The sequence below is a fragment of the Phoenix dactylifera genome, chromosome 12, assembly GCF_051530095.1.
Source record: "Phoenix dactylifera cultivar Ajwa chromosome 12, Ajwa_hap1_PhDact_Kaust_v1.1, whole genome shotgun sequence".
NCBI lineage: Eukaryota > Viridiplantae > Streptophyta > Magnoliopsida > Arecales > Arecaceae > Phoenix > Phoenix dactylifera.
The window spans coordinates 1,130,623-1,145,354 of NC_143201.1; the positions used below are offsets into that span (position 1 = coordinate 1,130,623).

Below are 14,732 nucleotides of genomic sequence, written 5' to 3' on the forward strand. Positions count from 1 at the left end.
CTGGTTGTTACATGGAATGCTGATAGCAGCCAATTCAGGCTCATGCCATCAACAAAAATGGAAACATAGGGACTTCAATAATGTTGAGAAAACAAATAAATTTTTCCCAACTTCAATATTCTCTGAAAGTCTATACAACTAACTGCAGCTCTATAATAATAATCATATGTAGTTCTGCAAGAAGCACTGCAAGGCATCGCATATTCAGCTTTTGATAGACAGCTGAATTGAAAAGAAGTGTGACATGACATAACTGCATCTGTAGGCACTCCAACCACATTATACTTTCATTTAAGATACCTGCTGTACATGAAAATTTGGAAGTTTGGACAGCAGCTGGTTGGCATTTGCATGGTCTGTAAGATAATTACAGGTAAAATTACATGGTGCAGCCAACAACAGTTTTTAGAAGCTAATAGCCCAACCAAGAAGATGGTATTGGCTGGAACCTGGATTTTGCACATGCCAATATATCGCAGTAGTCTGAGTGGTTGAAGCAGTCGCGGAAATCTGTGAATAGCTTCTCATATACCCTCCACAATACTTTGTATGGTCTTGAGTATGGATATGGAAGAAAAGACTGCAAATTAAAAATACATGGAAAAAAGGCTTTATGTCTTATGATGACAGTTTTATGCAAGCTACAGAAAAAGAGGCAAGAAAGTGAGATGATCTTTTATGCGGCAAGCATGTTTGTCTTGCTATCCTGCGCACAAGCAATTTCTAAACCACAGTTTCCTACAAGAGATGTATATTGAATGTCTTAATTTTTAACTTCTTCCTTTGGATATTGTAGCTCAACAGTTTCCAATTCCATAGATGTTGTCATGCTTCTTCACCATCTGACTTCTAGAAAAAAATAGGCCTCACACAGCTCGTCCAGCTGGCATTGCAACGTCTTGAGCCTTGCCTTTGTTAATGAACTTATTTCATGACTTCAAAGCAAGGACTCAAGTGCTGTGCCAATGGGTCTGGCTGGCACGGTATTTGCCATCCCAAAACAAGTAAAAACTTCTGAAAAAAAGGCTCCATACTGAGTGGTAGCCATATTAACCCATGCAAACGAATATGTATTGAAATGGGCCAGCATGGGTTGACAACCTATGATTCATAGGCTATTGCGGCACATGTGCATGCATAATGCCAACATGTTGTTAACGCAGCATGGCATAATCAGTGCTTGAATCCTTGCTAAATACTAATCACATGTGGCACGATACTAACCCAAGGTTTTCTATATCGAATACGATCACCCAATACCAGGTAGATCGTACTGCTCCAGTAAGGCAAGGTAGAGTATGGGGGCCTCGATATGCTACTGTGTAGACATATGGTACAGCTGCCGTCTTGCCTCCAGCAGTGTAGCATGTTGTTACGGGCATATTATTGTATTGACCCGACCCACACTGGTAAACTATTGGTACAGTATGCGCCACCGAGACTAAAAGCCTTGCTTCTATAAATTATCAACTTTAGTATATAAAAAAGAAGTCTATATGGTTGTGCATGCCCTTGCGTTGGATGTCAAAATCATCTTCCTTGTTCCAATTTAAAAAGGGGTAGATTTCTCTAACTTGCTCTATAAATCCCATTGTCATAAATGTACGTGGTCCATAAGCTGAAAGCTGCTCTAAAAGATGTGGTGAAAATATAGTTTAAAAGATTGCATATTTGCTTTCTAAAGGTTATCTTGTTTTGAGAAATTGTCATATATTTTATTTAAATATGTAACCATAAGCATTTTTCTTAAAACCATAATATATATGAAGAGCAATTGTCTAGCACAAACTGAGTGAGATTAAAAGAGAGTTATGACAATGCTTACATCTCCTTCTTGTGCAAGACGTTTTAGTAGTGAAAAGGTGTGCTCATTTTCTTCCAAATTGTTGATAACTGCTAGCCAGATTTGTGAAGCAAGTTCATGGCCCTTGTCTCGTGACCGACCACAAGCAATAAATTGATCTGCTTGAAGGAAAAAATGTCCCTAACTAGTGAGAGGAATTGTGTGCGTCATTGGAGGTTCATAGCAAAAATAAACATAGTTTTCTCATCATCATCATGGAAAATTCAAAAATCCTATATCTATGGAAGGGAGAGAACAATTAAATATATGAACCTTCAAATGTTGGACAAATTAGCAAAATAGAAATCAACATGAAATTGTGTCCCCAAAAATTTTTTATATCCCTCTTGCTATTTGACTTACAGCACATATTGAAAGACATCTTTGCATAAGTCTATTTTTAACACATTTTGCAATAGTAGCAACAAGAAAGAAGATAGGAGCATTGTCTTTCCACTATTTCATGTGATTGAAAATATAATAAGGTTCACCGAATTGGTACCGAAGGGCATACTAGCCGGCGATTGGTTTGGTACAGTATGAGTACGTTCCATACTGAGCCGAGGTTTATCAGAACCCGGGGATGGAGAGGGAGACGGGGAGGAGGAGGAGGAGAGGGAAGGAGAGAGAGAGAGAGAGAGAGGTGTACCTCATCATCGCAGAATCCTAACCTTAGCTAGTATTGTCATCTTGGAGTCGTCATCATCATAGACAGAGAGTAGAATCAAGAGACAGAGAGGGTGAGGAGAGAGAGGAATCGGGAGATTGAGATAGAGAGGATCAGAGGGGTTCATAAAAAAAAGGTTCGGCTTGGGAACTAAATCGACCAGCTGAACCATCCTAGTAATTGTTCAGTTTGGTTTCGTACGCCTTGAACCGTCCGGTTCGGGACGATTTGGCATTCCTTGATTTGATGTCTTTTGGAGAATAGGTAAGAAAAAACATGACATGGAAACAGATTCAATGTCATAAAATTTAGAGTTTCTCGTACACACACATGAAAAGGTTCGCTCATGCTCGAGGGAGCATCCCACTTAATGATCGGCCTGCTAGTTCATGCAAATCCGAAGATGTCATCTTGAACGAGCCACATGCAGGGAAATTTGCATTTGTGGTTCTAGCCTGGCTTCTTTGTTCTGTTTGAAAATCATCTTCTGCTTATTTTGTTCTCAAATTTTTATAAGCAAAAGTTCCTGTATATATGGTTTATTGCATATTTACCCTTCAACAATCACCATTTGCATATATACCCCTCAAAATGGCTTGTTTTTTGCAATGCTGCCCCTCCCCTTAGATCTTTGGCTGACAATGTTAATAAATAACACTCTCAATGAAACTGATATTTTTACCCTTTTACATCAATACCCCTAGAATATTTTAACATTCAATTTATACTGTAAAAGCTATATTGTTCAATTAATTTTTCAAAGGTATATGTAAAAGGATAATAGTGCTATTTTGCACTTAAAAATGTTATTTACTAACACCGTTAGTCAAAAATCTAACAGAAGGGACAACATTGAAAAATGGGGTGTTTAAGGGGTATATATGCAAATAGTGATTTTGAAGGGTAAATTTGCAATAAACTATATTTCTAGAGGGGTATATATGCAAAAATTCCACTTATATCACATCATATGTCAGGTCTTATTTTTCTTCTGTAATACGTAAATACCAAACAAAATAAAAAAAAGGGAATGATATAAAACCACTAAAAAAAAAGAGTATATTTCCAAATTTTCAAATGCTCATTTTAATGCAATAAAAAAGAAGAATCCAGGTCATGCAGCAAAAAACTCTGAATTATGAGTCCCAATTGCCCGTTTTGCGTATGCAAATTATTTGTCCAAAAACAAGAGAAATGAGCATTGGTACCCTTTCTTCTATAGCTATAGCAAATGATTCAAACATAATATATTAAGAAATACAAACTTGCTAAATATCCTCAACGAAGAGAGAGAATAGCAGCAACTTTGAAAACACAGAAAACCCACCAATTATGGTTCCATGGAGTATACTAGATGGAGGCGGCATTATTGAGAGCTCAAGCTGCTCTTTCAGATATAGGTAAATGTGGCCGACAAGTTCGTCGATTTCGCCATTCAACGCAATAATGTGTTCACTGACATATAAGGCTGCATATCTCCTGATACATAAGATAAATTGTTAGTCAGTAAAATATTACTTCAATAAAATAGCTCTTCTTAAATGCTCAAACAAGTGAACAACAAAACTTCAACAATCATCTTGTTTGCAATGGTATCCGCTACCACTAAGTGCATTAACTAAAAATATTGAAAATTTTCAGTAGAAATTCTATCACATGATGCTTGCCAAATGATAATAATAATAAAAAGGTTACACCAATCTGCTAGACATACCTGTTGGAGATACATCAAGACAACATATCTGCTCTAAAAATTCAAAATTCTGTATTATAACCTCCCTTCTTTAGGTAGAAAAACATCCAAGGTTAAAAAAATATGGTGTCTCCAGACAGGACACATTACTATCACAAAATCCATTTTAAACATTTCACTATGTCACAATTGTTATTATATAAGATTATTGCAAAGGAAATCACCATTTACAACCAATTTGGAAACCGGAGGTTGTCCCTGTGTTCCACAAATTCAGACCCACAAAAAGCTTTACCAAGCAACAGCATGTTGAGGGCTCTCAAGAATTCTATTTGCCAAAAGCCCTTTCACCTCTCGCAAGCAGACCTCTTCCGACATGGCAATATGATATTTTCTTCACATTCACAGATCCTTTGCAGAAAATTCCTTGAGTCACTTCTCAAGGTAATTCATCATCATGTTTATAGCTCTTTCATTGAAAATTTTTGAATCATAACAACAAAATCAGATGTTGGAAAAGGGGGACCTGCAAAATCACTTAAACAGATGCCTAACCAGATTAACATGCAAGAGACTATCACTTGTAAAAATAACCAGTAAACAACTTTTCAAGGATGGAATAATTATGTTTTAGCATTAGTATAGAAAATTGAGAAAAAGGGCATATAAGTTCTCAATGTCAACAGGTAACCCAATTAGCGTACAACCGTACATAAAGTGATCTACAGAAATGAAATAATTTTTGTCTTATTATCAAGAGATTATTACACACTATAAAGCTACCTTGCTTTCAAGAGAGACTTAAATATATCAGAAGCCAAAAAATCAGAATGGACAGGTTGGGAAAAGTTTCCTTCAGTTGAATGTGTAATCATATCCGAGCATATGATGTTAGGTGGGAGATAACAACACTGCAAAGTGCAATAGAAAGGGGAAGAATGCAATATAGGTCAATTGACATGCAAAATGATCTTATGCAGTCATGAGTGTAGGGTTATAATGGTCCATTGAAGTCTAAAATGGACTTTGTGTGAGAGGAGGGGAAAAAAAAGAAAAAGTGACCCATTTTGGTGAAAAAGAAACTGAAGTATAATTTTCTTGCAATATCTCCCAGTGTTTGCTAAATGAAAGCAAAGTAGAACTTTAAGGCAACATCTCCTGGAAAAACAAAGGAAATTGGAAGACTTTCTTAAAGAACTCACCTCCTACCCAAACCTCGAGGAATTGGTCCAGGCCATCGTTTCCTCTGACCAGCCAAAGGCCATTTCCTGGAAATAGCAGTTTGCCACAAAGATTCCCCTCGAAATATAGTAGCCCAGTGCTTACTGATGGATGATAGTTGACCCCACTCACAGATAGGCAACCGAACAAAAATTTCTACAAGGAGATGATCGGGAAGCTTTCCAAAAGCATTATCATTGTCCTCCTCCATCACAAGGCTTCTGCAAAACAGTTTAACAGCTCGCTATAATCTCTGCTTTGTTCAACAAATACAAAAATAAAATCAAAATGGTTACAGCAATTCTTCAGATATAAGCATTTTGCCAGTGGAGAAACTGAGTAAATGCACTATTAGCTATCCTTCGAACAACAGTGTTACAGATATTGAACACAATAATGAAGAAATGTGTGTCCACATCTATTACTGCTTTTGGCATGGAAAAAGGAAAAAAGAATAGAGAAGTTCTGCATCATCCTTCAGAAATACTTACAAATGTGAAAATATGTATCTATATATTAAATGATGAGATCTATCACAAACTTCTTAATTGTCTAAGCCTTGCACCTAAGACTTGACCTTTGAATTTAAAAGTGGCTTTCTTGATCTACTTGTCCTTATCAATTTCCCTTCTGAAAACTCAACTTCCCAACAGATTATGCTTTAATGCAATTTTTAGTATTTCAATGTCCCACATCATCCTAACTTTCAGTGCCATTTTTCTCGGATTGAGCTAAACTTTCATTCGTCATAAAATAATCCAGATTTCTCACTGTGAGAATTATAACGGAAACACTAAGCACCGCATCAATAACCCCAAAAAAGAATTCTACCACTGAAAGACAACAAGAACAGCCAAAAAAGAGAGAGGAAAAGATCAGCAGAATAGATATATAAGGAACTGTTGAAACAGTGCTATGCTCCAAGTCACAGTCAGATGCAGCATGGTACAAGCAACAGAGCACTATAGCAGAAAATGACAAAGGCATACTGCACACACCAAGGAATCACCGCATGAACAAATGACACCCAAAACCAATCACTCCTCTACAAAGACGTCTTTTACATTACAAGTTGGTAGTTACTACTAGTGCCTAATCAGTCGAAAAGGAGAGGAATCAATTACTAGTGCATGTTATACACTGCTCCAGTGTACATCCATATGCAATGGCTAATAAGCATCCTCACATCATCAGGACCGATGTCTATTTCCAGACATGATCTGCTGTATCAGATAAAGAACTTCTCATTTCAGTCATAGCTTTTGCAACCTGGCTCAAATCAACTTCTAATAAAGAAATCTCTCCTAGCTCTTCCAATATATTGATGATGCAGTTTGTTAGATGCATCAAAATATTTTGCACTTGTTATTTTGGGGTTTCATGAAACCCTTTCATTCTCATATTGACATGATATCTACCAGTTTAATTAACACCACATTCAGAAAAAATGAGTACTTAAACATCAGAATTCTACGCACTGTCCTCCACTTCTTTGAAAAAGGATGTCTCCTTGCACTTCAAGAATTGTCTCCTGGACACCTATTCAATTTTCAGTATCATTTGTGAATACAAGGTTACTCACAAACCTCATTTTTCATGTGTTCCTATTCTTGTTAACAATTTCACAGGATGGATGGGTAGACGAGGATTTTGTTCCCCTAATTTTCACCATGTACATCCTTTTATTGGGGAATTCCTTTATTCCAATTCCTCTTGATTCATTACCATCTGCTGCCTTAATTACCACATGACATTCAAAAAAATCACTAACAGAGTATGCCAATCACGACATAGTCAAAGATTTGATACATTTATTACAACCAGCAGATCTATCATACATACGATGACTTACGATGTGTTGATACCTAATATTGATGCATCAACCTGCTGTGCAGCTGTGCATCAATTACGTGTGTCAATTAACATTGTTTCCTCAAATCCCCAGTCACAGCCAACGAAATAGGGTTCCGTGTCTGTTCCCAAATATTGAGTGAAAGACCTTTCAGGGACTTGTTGTTTGATAAAGTACCCCTTTTTTCCTTCTTTGAGCCAGAAGGTAACATAAAACCCAAAAAGGAGGAAAAGAATCCACATCTAACAAGATAGTAATTAACTCGACAAAAAAAAAAAACATTCCTCCAGATCATCTCGAACCAGTCTTGCATCTAGAAAATAATTCACAAGAATCCATCAAAAATTCAATTCAGCCGATTAACATCTGATTCTGCCTATGAAAGAAAAGAATCCATAAAATCTCATTTCCTAAAACAAGGAAAACAAACCCAATATTAATAAACTCGTCGAGAAAACTACTATTGAAATCATTCGGCAGGGAGAAACTAATTAGACAATCCTTATGTCAGTGGATACAATTTAGCGCATATAAAGAGATTACACGTCATGGGGATCACGATAATAATAATAATAATAATAACAAGGAAAGAGATGAGAGAAGTACCCCAGAGAGATCGAAGGGAGAGAGGAGGAGAGCCTTCCCCCGCCCCCAGCTCCCAGCTCCCAGCTCGGAGAGAGAGAAGGGGGGCGAGAGGGTTTGGAGAGGGGCTTGTGCGGCAGGAGACGGGTCGTAATAAAAACGAGGAAGGGCTGTTGGGGACGCACCTCATCCTTCTGGATCGCATATTGATGACGTCGTCGACAAGAAATAATTCCCTCGCAATAGCCGCTTCGAAAAAGAAATTAGAATGCTTTGACATTTGTGCAAGGTGCGATCCAACGGTTGATGTAGCGAAAGAAAGGGAAATCATTCGTCCGCGCGCGAGATACAACCGTTAAGGATGCCGATAGGGGAAGGAGAGGCACACCGAACGGTCAGCCATTCTTTTCGTATCGGACGGCAAAGGACCCCTCAAAGCGGAAGCCATCCCATGGTAGAGAGAGAATTTATCACACTCCAGTCAACCACTTTCTCGTGAGAGCGGCATCGAAGGATGAAGTACTAAACGGCGAATGCATCAGTAGCTCTCCAAATTATTGTTTCTTATAATTACTTGCAACCAAAAGTACCGTGAAAGTCTACGTTTGTTTCACTAGGAGCATTCCATTCAATCTCCTTGGGGCTCGTTTGGTTCGCGGGAAGCATTTTCTTTCATAGGAATATGATTCCTGAGAAACAAATTTCTAGAAAGAAGATGCCTAGGAAAGTACTTTTGGTTCGTTTGGTTGACCATGGAAAAGTGACAAATTTCCAAGATGCTTATGTTTGGTTGGCCATCCACTTTCCTAGAAAAGTTATATATAATTCCTATTATGCCCTTAATAAAAATTAGGTTTTTAATGCCTCTTTAATGCTTCTTTAATGCTGAAAGGACTTTTTGGAAAAAAGTAAAAATGGAGTGATTCCCGCCTCATGGGAAAGTAACTTTCCCATGTTTCTCATGGGAAAGACTTTCCCATGAAATGTGAGAATCACATTCCCATGGGAATATAACTTTCCCTTCTCTCTCCTTTGAAAATTCCAACCAAACAAGAGGCATCTCATTACTTTCCCGTTGACCACACTTTCCCCTCTTCTTTTCCCGCGAACCAAACGAGCCCTTAGTGTCCATCCATTACAATAAAATAGTCAATCAGCAACAATACATTCTCCTATGAAATACAATTTATCATTAAGAAGCACCATATGACAATGAAATAAAAAGTTTGTCTTGCTTAATAGTTTTGGTAATTAAATATTATTTTATTGCTAATTGTTGTCACCAAACATGTGGCACCAAATACTCTTACTTTTTTATTTTGGTGGTAATTTTTTAGAAATGATTTAAGATATTTTTTCCACGAAATAAAATTATTACAAATATAGAGAATTTCAACGACGATATATTCACATCAATGGTTAGGTTTAAAATTTGATGATGATATCAAAATCATTCACAAAGATATATATTTGTGAAAATAAAAAATTAGAATCGGCACACTTATTAACTCTTGACATCAATGAAATAGAATGTTAGTAACCAATGCAAAAGTTGCACTTAATCACTCTTGACATCACAACTATAACACAATTATCTCACTTTTACTTACTTAGCGAGAGATTTGATCTCAATATGGTTGATGTGTCGAGAAAGTGGAAGAAATTTGGTGGTGGAGAAAAGTACTAGAAGAAAAATACAATTGCCAGAAATATACATTTGCTTCTGATATTTAGACTACCCTCTTATTAAAAGTCCTTTAGCAATGAAAAGTTCCATATGAAATGTGACAGTCCCCCATGCAAAAGAGCAACATTTTTTGCCTAATAAGAAAACAAATCCTTGAATTAGTAGGTGTACAAGAAAAGTTGCCTCTTGTTTTGTTGCTAGGAGTAGAACTTGAAGCCCCTCTTCCATATTGCGATCTTGAAGCCCCTCAAGGACTTAGTTATTACATAAACCTAAGCTCAATTTCGCTCCTAATTTTGCCTTTGCTTCTATAAAAGCCTATGTCTATTTTTTGGGAGAACTTACAAATGCCAAATGATGATGGTGAAAGTAGGGACATCAAGGATGATGATGGTGGAGTCCCAAGCAACAACGGCAGCTATCAACGCATGGGATGATTATCATAGGAACATCAAAGGTGATGGTGAGGTCTTGAGTAGATGCACAAGTATAGAGACAGCCATGGCTAGAAATGGGCTTGGACTTGCTCGAGGCCTGTCGCGCCAGGCCAGCTTCTGGTCGGGTCTTGGATTAGGCTCGAGACTATTCGGCTGGAGCATTGCCCTAAAAATAGAACTCAAATGTATTTCAAGCCGCACTCGGGCTGATGCTTGACTTGGCTTAGACCCGACTTGAAGCCCAAGCTTGACAATGAGTCGATATAAGCCCAAAATTAGGACCATCTATTCTCTCTCCATTCTCTCCCCCTCAATATCTCTTTTCCATCTTTGCTCTCTCTCCCCTATTTCCTCTCTTTCCTACCTAATCACTCCCCTAACTACTCTCTCCTTTCTCTCCATCCCGGTATCTCTCCTCTCCCTCCTCCCCCATTAGATCTCTCTCTCTCTCCCCCCCTCCCTCTCTCCTAGTCCCTTCCGATCTCAGAGTAGCTCTCTCTCCATCCTAATCTATATATTTCGATCTTGTCTCTCTCCCTCCTAATCTCTCTCTTCTCTATTTCTCTCTGCCATACTCTCTTCCCCACAATCCCTCGACCTACTTTTCCTCTCTCTCTTCTCTCTTTATGCTCTCTCCTTCACCTTCCTCTTATTTTGAACCGAAGTCTATAGCAGAAGCTTGGGTTAAGATTCAATTGACCCAATCAAGCTTCATGCCAAGCTTGGGTTTGTGCTAGTGCAGGAATTGTTTAGAAAAATTGCAAACCGACCCAATACCCTTTTTTTTTCCGATTCGAATCCCAGCTACATAGAAAACTAATTAAATTGATCTAGTTCCAATCCTAAAGTAACTGAAGGGAAAAGAGAGAGTTGTAATATATTTTTCTCATAAATCAGAGATGGAGAAGAGTATATATTAGATATTTTAGCAATTTTTTAGACTTACAACCATCATGTAAGCCTTCCATTGAATTTAGATTAATAGAGATGCAAGGAAGGGTGATATTGAGTCAATCGACTAACTTGAACGATCCAATTAGAAATTCTTGAAATAGAGAAGATTGGCATGAAACCTGAGTAAAGGCAAGGGTATCAAACAATAATTTTACTTAAAATTGAAATACAACTAATAGGCAAATAGTTGTAAGATAGAGAATGTCTTAATGCAATGCCTAATTTAGGAAGTGGCTTGGAAGGTTGTGACTTGTGACTTTGATTGCACGAAACTCGAAGAGACTGATGTCAAGGATCCTAGTCAACTGAACTTTGAAATCCCCTTGCACTTCATACATGTTCACTATGATTATTGAGTATGAGTCGGGTTCAGACTTTGTCTATTTTTGAGCATATAAATGGCACACTTGCATATCAGGTTGCTTTTTAGTCTTTAATTTTTAAGATGATGTGTTTCATAGTTTCTTTTTTTCTTCTTTTTGGAGTGGGATAAGGCCAATATTATTATCTAAAGAAAGAAAATTTAATATTATATGCTTTCACATAATGTGATCAACTTCTCTTGTGATTGCAATCATCATGATTTGTTCAATTTCTTCCAAGCCCAATCTCATTATCTAAATTATCAATACACTGTATTCAATCTTATCATTTTCAATTTACAATTTGAATTAGATGACTAAACTCTATCCTTGTGATGCTTTTTTTTCTTTTGACCTACTCAACATTTCTCCAGCTTCCATGTATCACATAATGAGATGGGGATCATGGCGGTTCGAGATACTCGATCTCACTTAATATGATGTATGATTTGGAGGAATGACTCGGTCAAATAAGCTGAATGGTTCAAAAGTTGTTGCATCTGGGCTAACTCAACGGGACATTGGCATTGTTGGTCCAAATTCTTCCATGACCTCCAAGCCTAACTCAACTTAGCTAGTCCCTCATTGTGACATGAATATATCAGGCTAAACTATGAGCATAAGGCACTAATTATTATTGCATACTTTGCTTCCAAAAAAAAAATCATACTTAATTTACTAATCAGAAACAATTGTTCATGAATGCAAATAACTTGGATCAATTACTCAAAACTATATACAAGAAGGCACCAATGTATATAAAATAAAACAAGCTTGAAAAAATAAGATGGGAAAAATGCATCATTTTTATGTCAACTTTAAATAGGAATATTTGTTCAAAAACATGCACTCTACTTGGAAAAAGCTTTTGATTCGCTAAGATTTGCCATGTTGGATTTCTAAATCATGGCCCCACCTCGTCCTTTGTTGCACTGATAAATTTGATCATCAGGCTCTAATATCTTTTCCAATGAGCAATTCATTTTCATCGTGGTAACCAAAATATTCATGCATTTATACTAACAAAGGGATGTGCATTAGGATAGTGGCATGCTAACACATCTCGGAGAACTACTCTTATTTAGATGCGATGTAAAAGTTTTTATTATTTGGCAAGTTCGTCCATATAATAAAAAAGTGTTACAATATAATATATATATATATATATATAATAATTTAGGATCTTATTAGGGTTCTTTGATCCTATATAAGTACCCAAAATCTACGCAGCAAATAATCGATGTGGGACTAAATACATGCCCGTACGAATCCTTACATACTCCCTCCGTTGAAGCCTTAACGTTCTCGTCAGGCTATGAATTCAAATTCATTCAAATCTAATTACAAACATCACGATCGGCCCATGATCAGCCACAATGGATTCGTGCTGCAGTGTCTCTTAGTGTACACAGGTTATGAGTTGGGTCCGCTCCGATACTATTTATAACAACCCATGCCTTCACCCAAAATAGCTAGCTGGAAGTATTATTTGGGTTTTTTGATCCTATATAAGTACCCAAGATCTACTCAGCAAATAACTAATGTGGAACTAATTATACGCCTGCACGGATCCTCACAATATAATAGATAACAATGGTAAAACAATGGCATATTTAATATATAATATTTTTTTAATGTAGTTTTTTTTTTGAGTGCTTCTGCTCTGCTTTCTTCTATTTGAGAATTGAACATGAACCGTTGCACCAAAAAGAAGGGTCCAACCACCATGCCTAAATTTCTCTTTTCTTTAAAAAAGGTCCCCATCACAGATAAAATGTCATATCATCCAGAATATGATCGGAAACCGAACGTATCAAAGTTTCCAAAGAGATAACAAATAAAACATGCCTAAATTTCATTTAGCAACAAAAATCTCAAATTGTCTATCATCGAGAATATTCTGTTTTATCATGCAATAGCCATTATAAATAAACAATGGCTTTTTTCCATCCAAATCCCCATTATGTCCATCATATCAAACTGTCTTTAAAATAATGATTGTTGTTTATGTTTTCTTCTCAAGCTTGTCTAGAGTGCAAGCCTAGGATTAACATTTTCTCGTCTTGTATGCACAAAATTTTAAAACAATAACACAATTATTTTGATATGTCACAGCAATATCAAAAACTTCCATCCTATGATTGGATGGATTTAGGACGGTACCAGCGGCAATGGAGGGGCCACCCCTTACTTCGGAACATTCAGACTATATTAAGTCGTGGTGTGGTCTTTCAGATGAAGCATATTTTCAGAGAAACAAACGGAGCTGCGGACTGGCTGACTTCGTATGTGGTTAGTTATTTTAGAGGCACTCTATAGTTTGGACAAAGAGAGCAGCCTAAAACACTCCAAAATTTATTATTTTCTAATTTTATTAGATATATCTATATTAAAATAGTATGAATCATCCACTTTACCCAAAAAAAAAAAAATTATCCTTTTAAATTCATGCGTAACAGGTCTTTTATATCTAATTGTTATTTAGCTATTATTATAGTCACAATATTATTCTCAGTTCCGGAATCATTAATAAAATAACATTTTTAATTTAAATTTATTGTATAGCAATCAAAAAAAATTTGAGAAAAATTTTTTTTTTTGGTGAACACTGATTTTATCAATATTTTTTATTATTTATTATTTTCTGCTATAAATGGGATCCAATATTTTACCCCCAAATTGAAATATTCAATCATTTAACCTGACAGAAACAGAAAAATAACGGCTTTTATTTCTAATAGTAACAGCCAGTGGTACCAAATCGCCGTACTGAAATCCCAACCCACTTTTTTTTTTTTTTTGAATGGGTTCGGTTGGCTCCAATTTCCACACCAACTCCGAGACTCAAATGCTTAACTCTAACGCAAATATTTCCGTTTCCGTTATTCTCTTTTTTATAATCGACCGTTGATGATAAGATAAAAATATCCAGAATAAATAACCCGTGAGGTTGGCGTCCAATATTTGGAGCTATGATGCGCTTTATATATATATATATATATATATATATATATATATATTACATGCATCCTCTTCTAAATATTAAAATTTACATGAATATTTTTCTAAAATTAATATTTACATATATATCCTCATCAAATATTTATTTTGTATGTATACCCATGCTATCTAACGTCGATAAGAAATTAGCGGTTTAAAATTAAAACGACGAAAAATCATTAATAGGTAGACATGCAAAAAAAAAAAAAACGTTTATAAGAATATACATGAAAATAGCAATTTTGGAGGATATCCGTATAATTTAATATATTTAGAAGTTTATGCATGCAAAAAAATGCTCAGATTTTTGCATAAATACCCTTTTAAACATTAAAATTTGCACGAATGCCCTGTAAATTGATATTTACTTGCCTGCCATTACAAAACACTATTTTAGCATTAATGTTTTTGATATAACAATTCAGCTAACGTAA

The 14,732-nt window shown here is 36.2% G+C and overlaps 1 protein-coding gene across 3 annotated transcripts; it reads right to left on the reverse strand.

Annotated features, from left to right (window-relative positions):
* Window positions 1-83: 83 nt before the first annotated feature.
* Window positions 84-8,049, reverse strand: LOC103713112 (uncharacterized). 3 transcript variants are annotated; one of them, XM_088708232.2, is made up of 6 exons: window positions 7,883-8,049; window positions 5,406-5,645; window positions 3,838-3,989; window positions 1,826-1,962; window positions 450-580; window positions 84-356 (listed from the first exon to the last, which is right to left on the reverse strand). In XM_088708232.2, the coding sequence occupies exons 2-6, from the start codon at window positions 5,633-5,635 to the stop codon at window positions 131-133; spliced, it is 876 nt and encodes a 291-aa protein (XP_088564358.1). In that variant the 5' UTR covers window positions 5,636-5,645; window positions 7,883-8,049; the 3' UTR covers window positions 84-130. The 3 variants fall into 3 exon arrangements, with proteins under 3 accessions (XP_088564358.1, XP_088564359.1, XP_008798139.3); XM_088708233.2 differs by having other exon boundaries at window positions 5,406-5,677; window positions 7,883-8,010; XM_008799917.6 differs by having other exon boundaries at window positions 265-580.
* Between the last annotated feature and the right edge of the window lie 6,683 nt (window positions 8,050-14,732).